The sequence below is a fragment of the Ostrea edulis genome, chromosome 5 (genome assembly GCF_947568905.1).
Source record: "Ostrea edulis chromosome 5, xbOstEdul1.1, whole genome shotgun sequence".
In the NCBI taxonomy this organism is placed as follows: Eukaryota; Metazoa; Mollusca; class Bivalvia; order Ostreida; family Ostreidae; genus Ostrea; species Ostrea edulis.
Window position 1 is genome coordinate 89762245 of NC_079168.1, and position 20583 is coordinate 89782827.

Below are 20583 nucleotides of genomic sequence, written 5' to 3' on the forward strand. Positions count from 1 at the left end.
AAGACACAGAGAGCTGCCTGTCTGTTCCACTGTCAGATCACCGATTTCTTCATCATTCTGAATGTTTCCACTGAAAGATCCTTCATTTCTGTGATGCATATTTCAAATATCCGAGTATTTTTTACTGCTTACAAACGGTGACAATACTTGTTGCACAACCATGATGTGTTTTGGACTGGTATACAAACTATAGACCTGTTATAACGGAACTCATACCCCATCAGTGCTCATCAAAATACAGGCATATTTGTAATATTGTGTAGCTGAAGACCATAAGTTACGAGTTTCAACATTATTCAAGTTTCACCTAAATACGTTACAGCCTTCATTAAATCCCTGTAAGCTCAATTTTTATCAATATTCATAGTAAAAAAGGAGGAAATGCAAATCTCATGACAGTATGCCTCTTTGATCACCAATCTGAATCTACATTTAAGTTACTGTCTCAATAACGGATGGGTGAAAGACAGACGTTGTTAAATCAAACTAATACATCCCCAAAAGTTGTTTGTAAGGGATGATGCTGGCAGAAAGTAAAAATGTATCTTTAAAATAAGTTGCGTAGGGCCCTCTATAACTTTCTCAAAATTGAATGCATCAATCTGAAAATCCAGACGTGAAAGTTTATACAGTATATAGTTCACCTTCTGACCATCATAGAATATTTACATGTCTTTTATTATGCCCCCCTTCAAAGAAGAGGAGCATATTGGTTTGCACCTGTCAGTTGGTAGACCACATGTTGTCCACTCAATATCTTGAGAACCATTCACTTGATGATAATGATATTTCATATGTGGGTTGGTTATGAGTAGAAGAGGACCCTATTGTTTAAAAGGTCAAAGGTCAATCTACTCTGGACATAGGAATATAATGTCTGCTCAATATCTTGAGAACCCTTTGCTTGAAAGACATCAAACTTGGCACACTGGTACATCCTAAGGAGTAGATGACCCCTGATGATTTTGAGGTCATATGGTCAAACTGGGCATAGGAATATACTGACCATTCAATGTCTAGAGAACCCTTTGCTTGACAGACATCAAACTTAGTACACCAGCACATCTTCAGAAGAAGATGATACCTATTGATTTTGAGGTCACATGGTCAAAGGTCAAACTGGACATAGGAATATACTGTCCGTTCAATATCTTGAGAACCCTTTGCTTGACAGACATCAAACGTGGTACACTGGTACATCTTCAGGAGAAGATGACCCCTTTTGATTTTGAGGTCACATGGTCAAAGGTCAAGAGTCAAATTGGACATAGGAATATACTGTCCGTTCAATATCTCGAGAACCCTTTGCTTGACAGACATCAAACTTGGTACACTGGTACATCTTCAGGAGAAAATGACCCCTATTGGTTTTGAGGTTACATGGTCGAAGGTCAAACTGGACATAGGAATATACTGTCCGCTCAATATCTTGAGAACCCTTTGCTTGACAGACATCAAACGTGGTACACTAGTACATCTTCAGGAGAAGATGACCCCTATTGATTTTGAGTTCACATGGTCAAAAGTCAAGGGTCAAACTGGACATAGGAATATACTGTCCGCTCAATATCTTGAGAACCCTTTGCTTGACAGACATCAAACTTGGTACACTGATACATTTTCAGGAGAAGATGACTACTAATTATTTTGAGGTCACATGGTCAAAGGTCAAACTGGACATAGGAATATACTGTCTGTTCAATATCTTGAGAACCCTTTGCTTGACAGACATCAAATTTGGTACACTAGTACATCTTCAGGAGTTGATGACCCTATTGATTTTTAGGTCACATGGTCAATCCACTCTTGACATAGGAAGATATTGTCTGCTCAATATTTTGAATTGATGATACTACGCTCAATTAAATGATGTGGGTGTGTATAACCCTTTTCAATTTTGCCCCATGGGGGGCAGATGTGTTTTACAAACATCTCTTGTTTATTTATTTCTTCTTTTTTTTTTTAGGGAATTTCGTGTTTGTACTTATTAAAACCAAATTAAGCCAAAAAACACACATCAACCCATGTGTCCTATTTTAAATTTTTTCAAATAAATGTATATGTTCCCAAATAAAATTTTGATCCCATATTGTGTCCCTAACCTACCTTCCTGAACCATAATTCATGTTCATGCACTACCTGAGGATGACTACATACCAATCAGGGCCGTTTTTCAAATATGTCGAAGTAAAATATTGTTCCGTATTGTGGCCCAAACCTACCCTTACCAAAAAATAAGGCTACTGGCAAAGTACTGCAGTGAATCTGCTGCAAACTTAGCAGCAAGGTTGCATCTGATTGTTTGCAACAACCTTACAGCGACTTTTTACCATGCAAATGGAGTTTGCAGTGAACTTGCCCCTGGAGCAAAGATTTCAAGAAACTTGAATCTACACTACCTGGGGATGCTTGCATATCAATATGACTAATCATGGTCTTGCTGTTCCTGAGAAGAGGGTTTAAAAAAAAAAATTATTTCTTATAATTATTCAAATGTAAAACTTTGATTTAATTCCTATTGTGACCCAAACTTAATCCTTTGGGCCATGATTTGTACAAATTGTAATTTACACCATGTCTGAAAAGTTTCACATTCGTTTCATCTTTTCTAGCCCAATGGTTCTTGAGAAAAAGATTTTTAAATAACCCCACCCATCTCTATCTTTTATTAATTACATTTTATCTTCCCTTGGTAGAGAGCAATTTCAAATCCCCGTTGGTTCCAAAGTTATTTGAAAATGTGTAAAATATAGACCAACAGACAGATTGATTACAAACAGCTGGTGATCAGAAAGCTCGAGATCAAGTGAGCTTAAAAATAAAACTCTCAAAACAATTGATGAAAAAAAATTTTTAAATAACATTCTTAAAAAAGCTCACAAGTAAATGGCTGTAGGACTTTAATATGCATATAAACACATAAGAAAAAGAAAGGATAAAATGATTTTGTGAATTAAACAATATCATTACTTTTTTACACACAGGAAAACCCTGAAAAAACTGGAAAAAACATTTGGATAAAACTGTACATGTGTATATTGAAAATGTATTCCTATTGATGTTAAGAATTATCAATCTTTATAATAATCACATTATTGATAATAATAAGTATTGATGTACATGTATAACTTTCAAAAAGTGATTTATCACACATAAATTAAATCGATGTAAAACGGAAACCATATCACACAGTGGAAGTTCATTTTGCACCGCTTAACTTACCTCACAGTTAAATACCTAGAGCTGTACATGTAGTTACAACCTCATACACTTCTATAAATTTCAGATTTTCATATCACAACTGTTACAGTAAACAAATTTGTTTGAGTTTGTTGTAGTTGAGAGTAATATTCCATAAGGTCTTGACTATCAAAAACATTTTCATCATTTGCAGTTTCAGATCAGTGGTAATGAAATTTTTTTGTGTGTGTGAATATAATTCTATAAGCTACATAAGCAATCACAAAATTCAAAGAATTAATTCTGTGATATTTAAGAAATAAATTTCTTTTGTGAAAATACACGAGGGTATCAACTGCGACACTTCACACCAGCATGCTTCACTAAACGCATTCACACTGCATGAAAAGTGTGCCGGTGTCATGCATTGATGTTCATAACCTCATGTATTTTCAAATAGTTAACAACTGCAATGTATTCATGAGTAAATGGCTATCATTACAATTTGTGGCAATAACAAAGGTAAAATGATTGGAAATGTAAATATATGTACATGTATTCAATATCAGTCCACGGAAATCTACATTTATATCTTAAATTCTGGTGATTTGTCGTCTCTCATATTCATAACTGCTTTTCACATTCTTAAATTTTCAGAAAGTCAAAGTAGTTTTTTTTCTTTCTTCAGTTTGCTTTTTATTTCTACTAAATTTATTCTAAACAAGATGTGTTTGTGAAACACAAATGCCCCCGATAATGGCCATGCCGAAGATGGCCAAGGTCAAAAGGACAAATATCTTGGTACCAGTAAAAAGATCTTGTCACAAGAAATGCTCATGTACAATATGAAAGCTCTAATATTTACCATTTAGAAATTATGACCAATGTAAAAAAAAATTTAAAAGTAGGTCAAATGTCAAAGTCAAAAAGTTATAAGCAAAGTCAAAATTTTCAAAAAGTAAGTCAAACTCCAAGGTAAAGGTCACAGGGTAGCAATTATATATCAAAGCTCTATCACTTACTGTTCAAAAGATATTTGCAAGGTTAAAGTTTTCAGAAAGTAGGTCAAACGTCAAGGTCACGGGGTCAAAAATGTTGGTACCCACGGAAAGGTCTTGTTACAAGGAATACTCATGTGAAATATCAAAGCTCTATCATTTACTGTTCAAAAGTTATTAGCAAGGTTAAAGTTTTCAAAAAGTAGGTCAAACTCCTAGGTCAAGGTCACAGGGTAAAAAATGTTGGTACCCACGGAAAGGTCTTTTCACAAGGAATACTCATGTGAATATCAAAGCTCTATCACTTACTGTTCAAAAGTTATTAGCAAGGTTAAAGTTTCAGACAGAATTACAGAATAACAAACAGGACAAAAACAATATGCCCCCCTATCTCGGGGGCATAAAAATATAGCTGTATTTAAGTTTTATTGGATTTTTTTTAAAGTCATACAAATTTTCGATGAGTTGTGTACTTTGACTCAAATATCATCATTTTCTGCATGATTTGAGTTTCTTTTGTTCATTTCATATGTACATGTATTGATATTTAAAATCATATTCAGTTAAACTTCGGTTATCACGAATCCCATGGATATGTTGAAGTAATTCAGACGTCACATCCACTAATTCTTTAAGTATTTAACCCTCGATATCTCAAATTCTCTGATATCTTGAAGTTATTTCTTGGTTCCATCAAGTTCGAGATAACGAGATTTGGCTAATGTTTTGTCAGTAACAATACCCTGCTTTTTCAATGTATCATTTTTTGATAAAAGCTCTGACCTTTCAACACGACCTAGGAACCTATATATTTCAAAATATGAATATAATGAACAAACATTTATTATGGTAGATATGTAAACAATGGAATCATATACAGTGAAACTTCTCCAAACCGGCCCCTCAAAAAACCGGTTCTCCCTGAATATCGGCCGATTTTCAAAGTCCTGGCAGAAATCTTAACATTTCCTTTCAAAGAAAGTCTTACGAAACCGGCCACCCCTGAAAACCGGACATCGGCCACTTTTTAAAGTGCATTTGTTAACAAACATGTGTAATTTACCCTTAACATACTGGCCATGTTCTGAAAACAATAAAATTTTGGCCAGAGGTTGATCAAGATGGTCCAGGTGTGCGAATTGACTGACCAACTGGCCAGGTGGGAAATTATCAACTGGAGGTGTGAAAAACACTAGTGGCCTCTTTAATTTCTATTGTTTGCCTGTGCTGTCAAGGGTGTTAATTGATGATTAGCTAATCCAAGTGACCCTTCCAAATTCTATACAAAATTTAAAAAACAGTTAGGAGCAAATTGAATGAATACAGTATCAAACGCCATATTGTTTCACCACACTATCATATGGATATAAGCGGTAGTTAATAAAGAACAAACCCATGACTGTTAATGATAATTATTAAAAGATAGATTAATTTTCTTGGTTCCCATAAACTTAACATTCCAAAGAAATACTCAAATTACAATTTTATATTTACTACTGTACTTTTTAAAAACGAAAAAAAAAATTGTTAATAACATAAGTGATAAATGTAAACAGTTTTTATAGGTAAGAGGAATTCCAATGATAGGCCTCTGTGTTTTCTTTATGTATCCTGCTATAGATTTTCAGTTTAAAATTAGATGATTTCAGCGAGAATATTTCATGTAATTCATAATTACCTGTAGGTACATGTACAAGCAAACTAATTTAATCTCCACTGATAATTGATCATAGCTAGATCACCAGATCAAAGTGAACAGTACCTACTTTGTGAAAATTGAGATAAAACGTCTTTAATTGCTAAATTCTCTGTATACTGGCCATCCCTCTAAACTGGCCGTTTTTTCCGGTCCGAGAGCCGGCCGGTTTAGAGAAGTTTCACTGTATATGCATAATTATTATCATTACTCATAACAGACATTTAGTCCTAAATTATTATCATTACTCATAATAGACATTTAGTCCTAAATCATTACCATAACTCATAATAAACATTTAGTCCTAAATTATTACCATTACTCATAATAGACATTTAGTCCTTAATTATTACCATTACTCATCATAGACATTTAGTCCTAAATTATTACCATTACTCAACATAGACATTTACCCTAAATTATTACCATAACTCATAATAGACATTTAGTCCTTAATTATTACCATTACTCACTACAGACATTAAGTCCTTGATTATTACCATTACTCATAATAGACATTTACTCCTTAATTATTACCATTACTCACAATAGACATTTAGTCCTTAATTATTACCATTACTCAACATAGACATTTAGTCCTTAATTGTTACCATTACTCAACATAGACATTTAGTCCTAAATTATTACCATTACTCAACATAGACATTTACCCTAAATTATTACCATAACTCATAATAGACATTTAGTCCTTAATTATTACCATTACTCACTACAGACATTAAGTCCTTGATTATTACCATTACTCATAATAGACATTTAGTCCTTAATTATTACCATTACTCAACATAGACATTTAGTCCTTAATTATTACCATTACTCAACATAGACATTTAGTCCTAAATTATTACCATTACTCATAATAGACATTTAGTCCTTAATTATTACCATTACTCACAATAGACATTTAGTCCTTAATTATTACCATTACTCAACATAGACATTTAGTCCTTAATTATTACCATTACTCAACATAGACATTTAGTCCTAAATTATTACCATTACTCATAATAGACATTTAGTCCTTAATTATTACCATTACTCACAATAGACATTTAGTCCTTAATTATTACCATTACTCATTACAGACATTTAATCGTTAATTATTACCATTACTCATAATAGACATTTAGTCCTTAATTATTACCATTACTCAACATAGACATTTAGTCCTAAATTATTATCATTACTCATAATAGACATTTAATCCTAAATCATTACCATTACTCGTAATAGACATTTAGTCCTTAATTATTATCATTACTCACAATAGACATTTAGTTCTTAATTATTATCATTACTCATTACAGACATTTAGTCTTTAATTATTAGGATTACTGATTACAGACATTTAGTCTTTAATTATTAGGATTACTGATTACAGACATTTAGTCTTTAATTATTAGGATTACTGATGATTAAATTAGATTGTGATATCATGTTCTTTTGTCAATTTTGTAAAACCACAATTCTATTACACAACACTTGTTGTATCCCCTCCTGAGGTAAAACATACTGATCCACTTCAGCTTCTCTGCTTGGATCCACCACCCGTAAGTTTGCATTGCTGTTCAGCAGCCTGTTCAGTGGCCACAAGCCAACATGCTGACTCTTGCCCTGAACTCCGTACACAAATACATCTGAGGATGAAATGATCAGATCTGGTGGTACGGAGGATTGCTCTGGTTTGATATGATACAAAGGAGATAAGTCATTGTCCTCCGTCATTTTAAGATTGTCTCTCTGCACCAGAGTTCTTTCTTGTGAAAATAAAATTCCTGTTGAAATTAACAAAAAGGAGTAATGAAATCAATATTTTACCTACCACTCTTCTTTGATATGTACAGGTACAAATTCATTACTCATGAAAAGCAAACAATAAAAGTTTTTTATTTATAATACTTTGCATTCAACTTCATGTTCAATTCTTTTCATCAAAACAATTACTATCACTTTATCAAATAGCTTCCACAGTAAATTTCATTTTTAAATGCCATATCAATTGTATATCTAGGCAAATATTTGCTTTCACATCGGTGAAAACTTCTTGTATGGATTTAAAGGACTGATATGGACACAAACTGTCATTGGGTATGGACATGGTGGAGGTTACCTGTGAGTAATGTCCAGTGAGCTTTATAGCCATTCTTTAAACAAGGTCCATTATTTGCATCTCCATCATACCTTGTGGACAGTTAAAGTGAAATAATACACAGCAGGTCATGAAATGTCCATAAAATTAAAAATAGACAACAGGTATTGACATATCTGTAAAATAGACAACAGGTATTGACATATCTGTAAAATACACAACAGGTATTGACATATCTGTAAAATACACAACAGGTATTGACATATCTGTAAAATACACAACAGGTATTGACATATCTGTAAAATAGACAACAGGTATTGACATATCTGTAAAATAGACAACAGGTATTGACATATCTGTAAAATACACAACAGGTATTGACATATCTGTAAAATACACTACAGACTCACATGACATGGAATAGACAACAGGGAATGGCACATTATGAAGATTGGAGGGTCTCTTACGTAATAAAGACTGACTAGATTGCTGGTATTTGTAATACAGTGATCCCCCGCTATATTGCGCCCCCCCCCCTCCCCCCATCGACAAAAAAGTTCAAAGTCCCGTACTCCTCGCTGTGTAAAACCCCGTTATATCGCCACCCCCGCATACCACCATCCGCCAACGTATTTACAGTTTCAGTGAGCAGGCTTAAGCAATTATCCGCTATTAGTCCTCCAGGTATCAAAGTTTGAGGTAGATAATAAGTTACGTAAATTATAATCAACTGAGTTCAAATATGCAGTATTGTTTTTGAAATCTGAGCATGGCGGACACATCGAAATCTAAACATGTTGGATATAAAAAAAAAAACTGGAAGTCATTAAATACCCCTACCATTACGAGTCATTGCCAACCACTGGACACCGGGATTATCCAAGTATTCAAAGGACATTGATGTAGTACATAAAATTTGTTTGATTTCTAATGACAACTGTACACATACCCCCCCCCCCCCCCCCCTCCCCCATGTAATGCCACCCGTGTTATAATGCCAAATTTGCCGAGGTACAAATGTTGGCGTTATAACGGGGGATCACTACATTAATGATCTTCCTTTGTGTGCACACTTAATAAAGGATACGGCACTAACACAGGATGTCCATTCGCTATATGTCTAAGGAGACTGTCCCTGGAGTCAAATTCCGTCATATCCAGAACTGTTGCTGTACAATCCAAAGTTTTCTTTGCCAATGCAGCCATATCATAAGCTGTAAGACAATCAATGTAGTCATATCATAAACTGTAAGACAATCAATGTAGCCATATCATAAGCTGTAAGAACAATCAATGTAGCCATATCATAAGCTGTAAGACAATGCAGTCATATCATAAGCTGTAAGACAATCAATGTAGTCATATCATAAGCTGTAAGACAATCAATGTAGCCATATCATAAGCTGTAAGACAATCAATGTAGTCATATCATAAGCTGTAAGACAATCAATGCAGTCATATCATAAGCTGTAAGACAATCAATGTAGTCATATCATAAACTGTAAGACAATCAATGTAGCCATATCATAAGCTGTAATACAATGTAGCCATATCATAAGCTGTAAGACAATCAATGTAGTCATATCATAAGCTGTAATACAATGTAGCCATATCATAAGCTGTAAGACAATCAATGTAGCCATATCATAAGCTGTAAGACAATGTAGAAATATCATAAGCTGTAAGACAATCAATGTAGCCATATCATAAGCTGTAAGACAATCAATGTAGCCATATCATAAGCTGTAAGACAATCAATGTAGCCATATCATAAGCTGTAAGACAATCAATGTAGCCATATCATAAGCTGTAAGACAATGCAGTCATATCATAAGCTGTAAGACAATCAATGCAGTCATATCATAAGCTGTAAGACAATCAATGTAGTCATATCATAAACTGTAAGACAATCAATGTAGCCATATCATAAGCTGTAAGAACAATCAATGTAGTCATATCATAAGCTGTAAGACAATCAATGTAGCCATATCATAAGCTGTAAGACAATCAATGTGGCCATGTCATAAGCTGTAAGACAATGTAGTCATATCATAAGCTGCAAGACAATCAATGTAGCCATATCATAAGCTGTAAGACAATGTAGCCATATCATAAGCTGTAATACAATGTAGTCATATCATAAGCTGTAAAACAATGTAGCCATATCATAAGCTGTAAGACAATGTAGCCATATCATAAGCTGTAAGACAATGTAGTCATATCATAAGCTGTAAAACAATGTAGTCATATCATAAGCTGTAAGACAATGTAGTCATATCATAAGCTGTAAGACAATGTAGTCATATCATAAGCATATCATAAGCTGTAAGACAATGTAGTCATATCATAAGCTGTAATACAATGTAGTCATATCATAAGCTGTAAGACAATGTAGTCATATCATAAGCATATCATAAGCTGTAAGACAATGTAGCCATATCATAAGCTGTAAAACAATGTAGCCATATCATAAGCTGTAAGACAATGTAGTCATATCATAAGCTGTAAGACAATGTAGTCATATCATAAGCATATCATAAGCTGTAAGACAATGTAGTCATATCATAAGCTGTAATACAATGTAGTCATATCATAAGCTGCAAGACAATCAATGTAGCCATATCATAAGCTGTAAAACAATGTAGCCATATCATAAACTGTAAAACAATGTAGTCATATCATAAGCTGTAAGACAATGTAGTCATATCATAAGCTGCAAGACAATCAATGTAGTCATATCATAAGCTGTAAAACAATGTAGCCATATCATAAGCTGTTAAACAATGTAGTCATATCCTAAGCTGTTAAACAATGTAGTCATATCCTAAGCTGTAAGAACAATCAATGTAGTCATATCATAAGCTGTAAGACAATGTAGTCATATCATAAGCTGTAAGACAATGTAGCCATATCATAAGCTGTAAGACAATGTAGTCATATCATAAGCTGTAAGACAATCAATGTAGTCATATCATAAGCTGTAAGACAATGTAGTCATATCATAAGCTGTAAGACAATCAATGTAGCCATATCATAAGCTGTAATACAATGTAGCCATATCATAAGCTGTAAGACAATGTAGCCATATCATAAGCTGTAAAACAATGTAGCCATATCATAAGCTGTTAAACAATGTAGTCATATCCTAAGCTGTTAAACAATGTAGTCATATCCTAAGCTGTAAGAACAATCAATGTAGTCATATCATAAGCTGTAAGACAATGTAGTCATATCATAAGCTGTAAGACAATGTAGCCATATCATAAGCTGTAAGACAATGTAGTCATATCATAAGCTGTAAGACAATCAATGTAGCCATATCATAAGCTGTAATACAATGTAGCCATATCATAAGCTGTAAAACAATGTAGTCATATCATAAGCTGTTAAACAATGTAGTCATATCATAAGCTGTAAGACAATGTAGTCATATCATAAGCTGTAAGACAATCAATGTAGCCATATCATAAGCTGTAAGACAATCAATGTAGCCATATCATAAGCTGTAAGACAATGTAGAAATATCATAAGCTGTAAGACAATCAATGTAGCCATATCATAAGCTGTAAGACAATGTAGAAATATCATAAGCTGTTAGACAATGTAGAAATATCATAAGCTGTAAGACAATCAATGTAGAAATATCATAAGCTGTAAGACAATGTAGAAATATCATAAGCTGTAAGACAATGTAGCCATATCATAAGCTGTAAAACAATGTAGCCATATCATAAGCTGTTAAACAATGTAGTCATATCCTAAGCTGTTAAACAATGTAGTCATATCCTAAGCTGTAAGAACAATCAATGTAGTCATATCATAAGCTGTAAGACAATGTAGTCATATCATAAGCTGTAAGACAATGTAGCCATATCATAAGCTGTAAGACAATGTAGTCATATCATAAGCTGTAAGACAATCAATGTAGTCATATCATAAGCTGTAAGACAATGTAGTCATATCATAAGCTGTAAGACAATGTAGCCATATCATAAGCTGTAAGACAATGTAGCCATATCATAAGCTGTAAGACAATGTAGTCATATCATAAGCTGTAAAACAATGTAGCCATATCATAAGCTGTAAGACAATCAATGTAGCCATATCATAAGCTGTAATACAATGTAGCCATATCATAAGCTGTAAAACAATGTAGTCATATCATAAGCTGTTAAACAATGTAGTCATATCATAAGCTGTAAGACAATGTAGTCATATCATAAGCTGTAAGACAATGTAGCCATATCATAAGCTGTAAGACAATGTAGTCATATCATAAGCTGTAAGACAATCAATGTAGTCATATCATAAGCTGTAAGACAATGTAGAAATATCATAAGCTGTTAGACAATGTAGAAATATCATAAGCTGTAAGACAATCAATGTAGAAATATCATAAGCTGTAAGACAATGTAGAAATATCATAAGCTGTAAGACAATGTAGCCATATCATAAGCTGTAAAACAATGTAGCCATATCATAAGCTGTTAAACAATGTAGTCATATCATAAGCTGTAAGAACAATCAATGTAGTCATGCCATAAGCTGTAAGACAATGTAGCCATATCATAAGCTGTAGTACAATGTAGTCATATCATAAGCTGTAAAACAATGTAGCCATATCATAAGCTGTAGTACAATGTAGCCATATCATAAGCTGTAATACAATGTAGAAATATCATAAGCTGTAAAACAATGTAGCCATATAATAAGCTGTAATACAATGTAGCCATATCAGAAGTAAACAGTTTGGTAGTGGACAATTTCACTATTTCAATGTGGAGTAGAAATTTACAGTTTGGTAATGGACAATTTCATTGTCCAGTAGTCAGCGTGATTTCACAATCCAACAGTGTATAAGTTAGTAGATCCCTATCAGACATATAAAAAAAATGTAAGTAGCAGAGAATCCTTCCACAACAGATTCATACACATGCAGACCGTTTTATAATCAGGAAACTAGAAGGATACAAATTCATATCACAACAGAGCTCATCAATGTCATGAGACAGTACAGAGCTCATCAATGTCATGAGACAGTGCTAATGTCATATCACAACAGAGCTCATCAATGTCATGAGACAGTGCTAATGTCATATCACAACAGAGCTCATCAATGTCATGAGACAGTGCTAATGTCATGAGACAGTGCTAATGTCATGGAGTAGAGTTTTCCTCTAAATCTCTCTGCGAAAAATTCACTTTCAAGAGTTTATAGAACAAACTTCAACTAGCAAAACAGGAGAGGGTTAAAAATCGTTTTCATAATTTGATATTTTGAATAAGATTTTCTATTTACCATCAATGTTTAGTTTAAGCACCATTTGTCCTGGCCTGGAGGTTATAAAACTTTTAAGAACAGGTTTTACTCTGGCTCAAACTCTGTGTTCTAAATCGTACTCATACTCAAAAGTGAAGGTTATAAAACTTTTATATAATCACTCTCACACTCAAATGGAGTACATTCTCAGGGTTTTTCGAGTATGTTTCGAAGCTTGCTCAGAGTTACACTCAAAACAAAAATGGCTGAGTTTGAGTATGAGTATGATAAAAGTTTTAGAACCTCCAGGCCTATTTTTGGACCATGAATTCAATATGTGAACCCCAACTACAGTATAAAAACTCTATGACACACTATACTTAATTGATAATAATTTAGTAACCTTACAACACATTCTCTTTTTCTTGATTATCACCCCCTTGGAAAGGGGTGTGGATTTATTTTGAACAAATTTGAATCTTCTTTACTCAGCGATACTTTGAACAATGTCCAAGGACATAGGTCTCTCAATGGAGAGGAATTTTATACACTATGAGTTTGCTGGCAGGCTATGAATGGATAGCAAGTAATCAAAATTCAAAGAACGATTAGCCAAAATACAAAACAAATTTACCAGAGAAGAGTTCTCCTTGAAGGGACAATCCATTATTTTTGCTGGTCTCCAAGATATATCTTGCTGTTGTTTCCTTGTTCAATATTTGAGATGCCATTGCAAGGGCAACAACTCCGCAACTACAATGTACATACTGAGTTACATACCTTTATAATATGTAATACTTACAACAACAGGGAAAATTGATCAATACTGCACTAGCCAAAGTACTGTTTATTAATTTCCATATCATAAATTTCAAATAAGGTCTGATTTTAAAACATGCATTTTCATTACCATGGCCCATCCTGGAGAATTGGGTGGATAATCTTGTTCGAAGACACGAGAATTTTTGAAGACAAATTAGGTATGTCATTTTCTCTGAAAAGTAATCATACATGAGTGAACAAGAATATATAAGTATATAAATGAAAACTATATGTACAAGTATCAAAAAATTATTACATTGCCTGTTCTTAATATTTTTAAAATTGCAATAGCAACATTTTATCACAACAACTTTTAATTATGCATGATTCCATTTTCTTACGTTTACTTTGAACTTGAAAAGCAAACATTGTGACCATGGTAATAATGGGCACCAAAACTTAACACATATCCACACATGCACAAGTAAACATGATAAAAATATACCAAATTACATGCCATAGATATGTATAATACTAAATGTCCATTGAAAGGGGAAAGGGCATTGAGAAGGAGTAAATTAGAAAGGCACAAGTAATATATATATTAGTATTAGTTTGTTTAACTATAAAGCAAAAAATAAGGACAGAAAAGAACATCATTATGCATCAGAACATGGTACCAAAGCACATGTCCAAGTTATGTATCATAGTACATGTCTCAAGGCAAAGAAATATAATTGCGTTAAAAAAAGGTTTTGTGCACGCTTACTCTTGTAAGTACCAAACAGTTCTGCAGCAATACCCCCATTGCTTCAATGTCTGGCTAAAGATCTGCACCCTTCGTAAAATTCTGGCTTCAGTGTAGCTTGAAGTAGCAAACTGGTCAGCCTAATTCATCCATTATAGCCAAGTTCTTAAATATCCTTCAAGGCCAGCCTTGTGGTCCATATGGAATATCCACGACGGAAACTGAGAGCAGACACAACTAGATGCATACTTTGTGGGATTGTTGAATGCATTGGTACATTAGAAGAATCACTAGTACATTAGATACCCTTAATTTGGCACACAGTAAGGGATCTAGCAATGTGGATCTGAATTTAACGCGTTATGGACAAATATAAGTTTTTTCAATGCAGCCATAGGGCTAATCTTGGCTGAGATTCGGCTTGGCTGAATATTTGGACTGACGCCTTCACCGAATCTCGGAGCAGTCCTTCAAAATTCATGTCTGGAAATCTACTTTCAGCTTTGGCCGGTTCTAGCAATTAATGTGCACTTGGGTGACACTACTGTTCGCTTCAAATAAGTGATTTACAAAGTGGCATACTTTGTGAGCAGTGGAACAAGCAACGTGAAATTTCGGAATTGAATAGTTTTTGACTGCTAAAAAGTAACAACCTCTCCACACTCAGGCTGTTGGACTTGCCCTATACACGGGTAGCATTATCTTGTACAACTGACAATATAGCAAGATCACAACACATGCCATAAAAGGTCCTGTAAGTTTAATGAGTTTCCAGTTAGGTGGATGTCTGCTGTGTCCAAAATTTCAGTGCCAGTTTGCGAATCACCTGATGTCCAACATACCCCCTGCAGAGTCTGCAGAATAATCCATTATTTGTTATGGGTTCTTAAAACCCATTAGTTTGACAAATCAATCTGCACTACACAAAATCGTCTTTTCAAAGACATGTGATATGCAATACAATGTACATTCACATCAGCAAACTTACACATAAATGCTATATACTAAGTTTGGCCCTGCCCTGGAGTCAGAACCCCTACTCTGGGGATCATGAAATTTACAATTTTGGTAGAGGCCTTCCTGCTCTACATCACTATGCATTTATTTTTTCTTACACATGTGCAGTTTTAGAGAATTTTTTTTTTTTAAATTGGTCAATTTTGGGCAGTTTTTGCCCCATACCTAGGGCCCAAGGGGGGGGGGGGCAGGAATCCTGAAATTTACAGTTTATGTCTCCCTTGTCCCAAAGATGCTTCATACCAAATTTGAAAAGAATTGGAATAGTAATTATCAAGAAGAAGTTAAAAATGTTCAATTGTTAACACATGACAGCGGATGACAACCAATTGCAATAGGTCACAGTCTTCACAAAAACTCAGTGGTCCGAAGTCCGATGGGTTTGTAGACTTTTGAAAGTTACATTAGATATAATATTGGATTTAGATATTTGCATAAATTTATTGCATTGTCCAATTAAAATGAACTTCGTCAATTGCAGTTATCTATGATTTTATGCATTTCTATAGTTTATAGAATTAATCAATCGTTTACATTTGATGTTGGTAGATAACTCTACTTCCTAATGTGCACTCGGGCTGTTTTCAAGTTCGTGAAAAATACCTGAATTAGTCTTGTTTGTTGGTGAAGAGAAGAGAAGAGAGAGAGAGAGAGAGAGAGAGAGAGAGAGAGAGAGAGAATGCCATGTATGGTGTTGTTTTTCTGGTATTGACAAAAAGGACGTCTTAGGATGAATATGATAGAGGTTCAGTAAATTAATTGTACAATTATACAATACATTCCATAATGTACATGTATGTGATAAACTTATACTTTGAAAATGGGAGGGCAGTAAATTTCACTGTGGGTCATTGAATTCAGACAGTTCACTGGTCCTACTGGCCAGCAAGTTTTAATAAATGTTTTCATGAAGACTGAAAATTCCTCAGGGCAACAACTTTTAAAATATGTGACCAAATCCCTCAAAACTAAAACTTGTTCTGCATCACTAAAGCAACATACCCTCGGGAATCAAAGCGAAACAAAAAAAACCATCTATGGAGAAAAGTCCGAACAACTGACTGTCAACAGATGGCAAGGCAAAAGAGATCGAGCCATACCTAAATATAAAAAGAACCCATGACCATAACCACCTATATCGAAATCATGCACAATATCTACTTGAACTGATGCTTCCACTGTAGTTCTTGCTACTCATCACACAGCATGACGTGTCACATTGTTTACCGCAAGCAAATAGTCACTCCTAGTATAGTCTATATAGCTGTGAAATCACTCGGGGTAAGCTCACCCTATTTCCAATATGAAGGTTACCATTCAATAAATACCTGGCCTAAGTGAACTTTCTTTAAAAGAAGTTGCATTTTGCATCGATTCCCAGGATGACAGACTGACTCTCCAAATATCTAAATGTGTCAAATGGTGATCGAGGAGTACTGATACTTAATAATCAGTTTAGGGTTGCTTGAGATCGCTAGGGTCAAGGTAGGTTGGCTAAAGGAGATCTAAATGATGTAGCCGTGGTCAAGTATTCAATTTTAAGACAAGTTGATGATGTAAACCAATTTCTTTCTGTATCAGTTAAACTCTTTGTATTTTTATATATGCATTATTAGTGCATATGACATCCATTTTCCAACTGTTTTATATCTTTAGATGGAGTAGGTCAAAGCAGCATGGATTTGGACTAAGAATCAGAGCTTGATGGTGTCTGCATTTGCACCAGTAGCTGTTGATCGAGTTGAACTGATCATGTGGTTTGAGGGTTGTCAGTCTGCATGTGACCTACTTTCTGCATCTCGAAGACTAGAACTCTGCTATTTTAAGCATTGTTCCGATGGCCTTTTGTGGCTGTGTATACATGCTTCTATCATGCAAAAATCCACTACCAGAGTTGCACACAAAATTCTCCTTGAATTGGAGATGCCTCAACTGTTGTTAAAGCACATAACCACACAGGATGTCACTGAGATTTCTGCAAAAACAAATTAGCAATGGATTTTTCTTTATTGTCAACAATATATACCCATCATGTGAGATTTTTCTGCCTTGCATGCAGATGTAATTGTGACATCATACAATTTCTAGATATAGTGTTACACAGGGAAGTATAATATTTTGCATTGTTTTCTTTAAATTTCAATCCAAAAGACTTTGTGAGCTTAAAAAGTTTTGAGAGAATTTCTTGGGCTTTTAGTTTACATATAACAGTATAAACCATTTTCAGGTATGTTTTTTTGGTCTGCCTATACTATACAGTTTTCACATTTGAGTTAAAATAAAAGTCTGATAATTTTAAACCATCTCAGACTTCATGAAAGAATATCTACTGAACTGTGGGGAAAATGTGAGAAAACTAATCCTCCATTACTCATGTTATTTACTTTATGTAGTTGGGATTGGGAAATTCCAACTCTACAACAAGACTTGTTGAACTCATCTTCGCTAGCCAAGGGTAACACTGCTTTTGAAGAGAGAAACACAGTGGAACATCATGCACCCTTGGCTAGCGAAGATGTGTTGAACAAAGTAAAGCCTTGTCTAAGATTTTGAACAAATCTTGTCTTCATGGTGGAATTTGGGTTGTACTGTTGAAGAATTTTATGGCTACACATATTCAAATGATCTTTATTAAATTAACACAATTGGTTTTGATTTTTACTTCGTACATTAAAAATCTCACGACAGTCAGATGTATAGCAAGAATTTGAGCAACTCTTTGTAAAACATGTTACCATAAAGTTCAAAATATCATTATTTATATGTACAAAGTGGTTTTAGTGATGATATGCACTATCACAAACCTGGATTGATGGTATCATAAAACAATTGACAGTACTGCATGATGGAAGAAAATAAATTACACAAACATCTTGCATGTAAACAGAATTATTTGTAAATTGCAATAAAAAAAAATTCCTATCATTCTTGGAACTTAGGAAACATTTAAAGCAGACAAAAACATGAATCATAATTCAGGTGTGCCAACTATTTTAACTATCAAAAATATGAATTAAGTATGACTTCTAATTTACGTTGCATGGTACGTACTTATATATTATGTACTGAGAGGAAGTGGAACATATATGTTACATATATCAAAAAACAAATTCTACTGGCTCAAGCTTCATTATGCCTGAGCATGCATTCGATTAGAGGGTGGTAGACCTGTTATATGAATTCCAAGGATGGGGAAAGATGAAATAATTCTGGTACATGCATGGTGTGAATTATTATTAATTTATAGGACATTTAACAACAGCTTACAATTACTATATTCTGGGAAAACAGGTTAATTTATATATTTCTAATTGGTTTGTCATAAAAACAATTTTTTAAAAAGTTGATGCGACAGAATCACATTTGTCTCAATTAAGTTAATTCTAGTATTGTAACATAATTAATACTCTCAGAGTTTTGATGGATCATGAATTTTGGCTGAAATTTACGTACAATATGTCATCCATGGGGTTAACCATTTATTGCATGATTTGGGTTGATCAAATAATCATCTAAGAGGATCGAACCGTCTCCCTACATCAACTCCGTCAAATTTTGATATTTATAATTAGAAGACATTTATCAAACATAACTTACATAATGACTTTGAGGTTTCTTCTGAGCTGTTTGTTACTGTTATCAGACGGCTCCTGTGGTACCATCAATACTGCCCCCACTATATTCTTCAGATTGCAGGCGTTATTGGGGGGAACAAGAGTTGGAGGGGGAGGAGGGGCTGGTGGTGGGCCCTCACAAGACATCGTCAGGGACTGTTTAATTCATCTTCAGTCGTGTTCACCTGCATTCAAATGTCTGAATAATCGCTGCGTAATCTGACATTAAATTGTGATCATCATAAGGGCACCAAAATGTCCAAATTCGGCTTTCCTAAAATGAAAGTAGATCCTAGGCGGAAGCATGCTAACTCGTACCCTGACTAACTAATACCCTGGTCATCTTGTACCAAGATCCATACATCTAGCTTTCGTGTGTACATAACATGTGTTGGACAACACCCAGTATAGCGTTAACTGACCCTGGCAATTAGTTCAGGTTTCAAGTAGTGCATGACAAAGGTCAAACAATATTTGAAACTAAATTTTAATTTGGGTCCCATATATGAAAATTAATACAATTGGGTTAGGGTTAGTCTCAGAATAGCATGTAAAGTCACTGTATCTCTTATCAGCTCCATAAGGCACGAGAAAATAAAAAAAAACATTTGATTTTGTCTGGCATATTCATGCAGTGCATGGCGTACTGCATGCATTTATAAGCACCCACTTCGATCCCTAATCAAAAGCACATTTTTTTTAATGGGACAGAGAGCAATATAAGGTATAGGCTGTGTGTGTGTGTGTGTGTGTGTGTGTGTGTGTGTGTGTGTGTGTGTGTGTGTGTGTGATCATATAATGTGCGTGCTTCTTTGACAATTATGTAAATAATTAAAGTGAATCTAATTGAAAATGGAATTAAATCATTTGGTTTTCTTGGTTATATGCCAAAGGTGAAGGTCAATGAAATTTTGAAATTCATTGTAACAAGATTTAAGTTTATTCAAATTTCCCCCCATACTTTCAATAATGAAAACTTGTGTAACAGGAAGGGAGAAAATGTAACAGACCAGACCGGGATTCGAACCTGTGCCCCAGGGATCTCCAATCAGGTGCTCTACTGAGCTATCTGGTCACTGTCAATCAAACCCGGCTAACCACTATGTTCCTCCCTTCTTAATTAAATGTCTTCACACTTGAAGACATCATGAACCCAGATTCTTTTTGCCCTTGATAGAACTTTCACCTGCAAGTCTCG

At 34.3% G+C, this 20583-nt stretch overlaps 1 protein-coding gene across 1 annotated transcript; it reads right to left on the bottom strand.

Annotated features, from left to right (window-relative positions):
- Positions 1 to 2836: 2836 nt before the first annotated feature.
- Positions 2837 to 19822, bottom strand: LOC125650554 (actin maturation protease-like). The gene is made up of 6 exons (XM_048878932.2): positions 19369 to 19822; positions 14155 to 14238; positions 13879 to 13997; positions 9072 to 9198; positions 8006 to 8076; positions 2837 to 7670 (listed from the first exon to the last, which is right to left on the bottom strand). The coding sequence occupies exons 1-6, from the start codon at positions 19530 to 19532 to the stop codon at positions 7342 to 7344; spliced, it is 894 nt and encodes a 297-aa protein (XP_048734889.2). The 5' UTR covers positions 19533 to 19822; the 3' UTR covers positions 2837 to 7341.
- Positions 19823 to 20583: the final 761 nt, after the last annotated feature.

Coding starts and splice junctions, on each gene's coding strand:
- LOC125650554 (XM_048878932.2), bottom strand. CDS start 19,532: ATGTCTTGTGAGGGCCCACCACCAGCCCCTCCTCCCCCTCCAACTCTT. Junction 9,199..13,878: donor TCAAGGAGAACTCTTCTCTG/GTAAATTTGTTT, acceptor ATTGTCTTACAG/CTTATGATATGGCTGCATTG. Junction 7,671..8,005: donor TCACTGGACATTACTCACAG/GTAACCTCCACC, acceptor TAATTTCAACAG/GAATTTTATTTTCACAAGAA.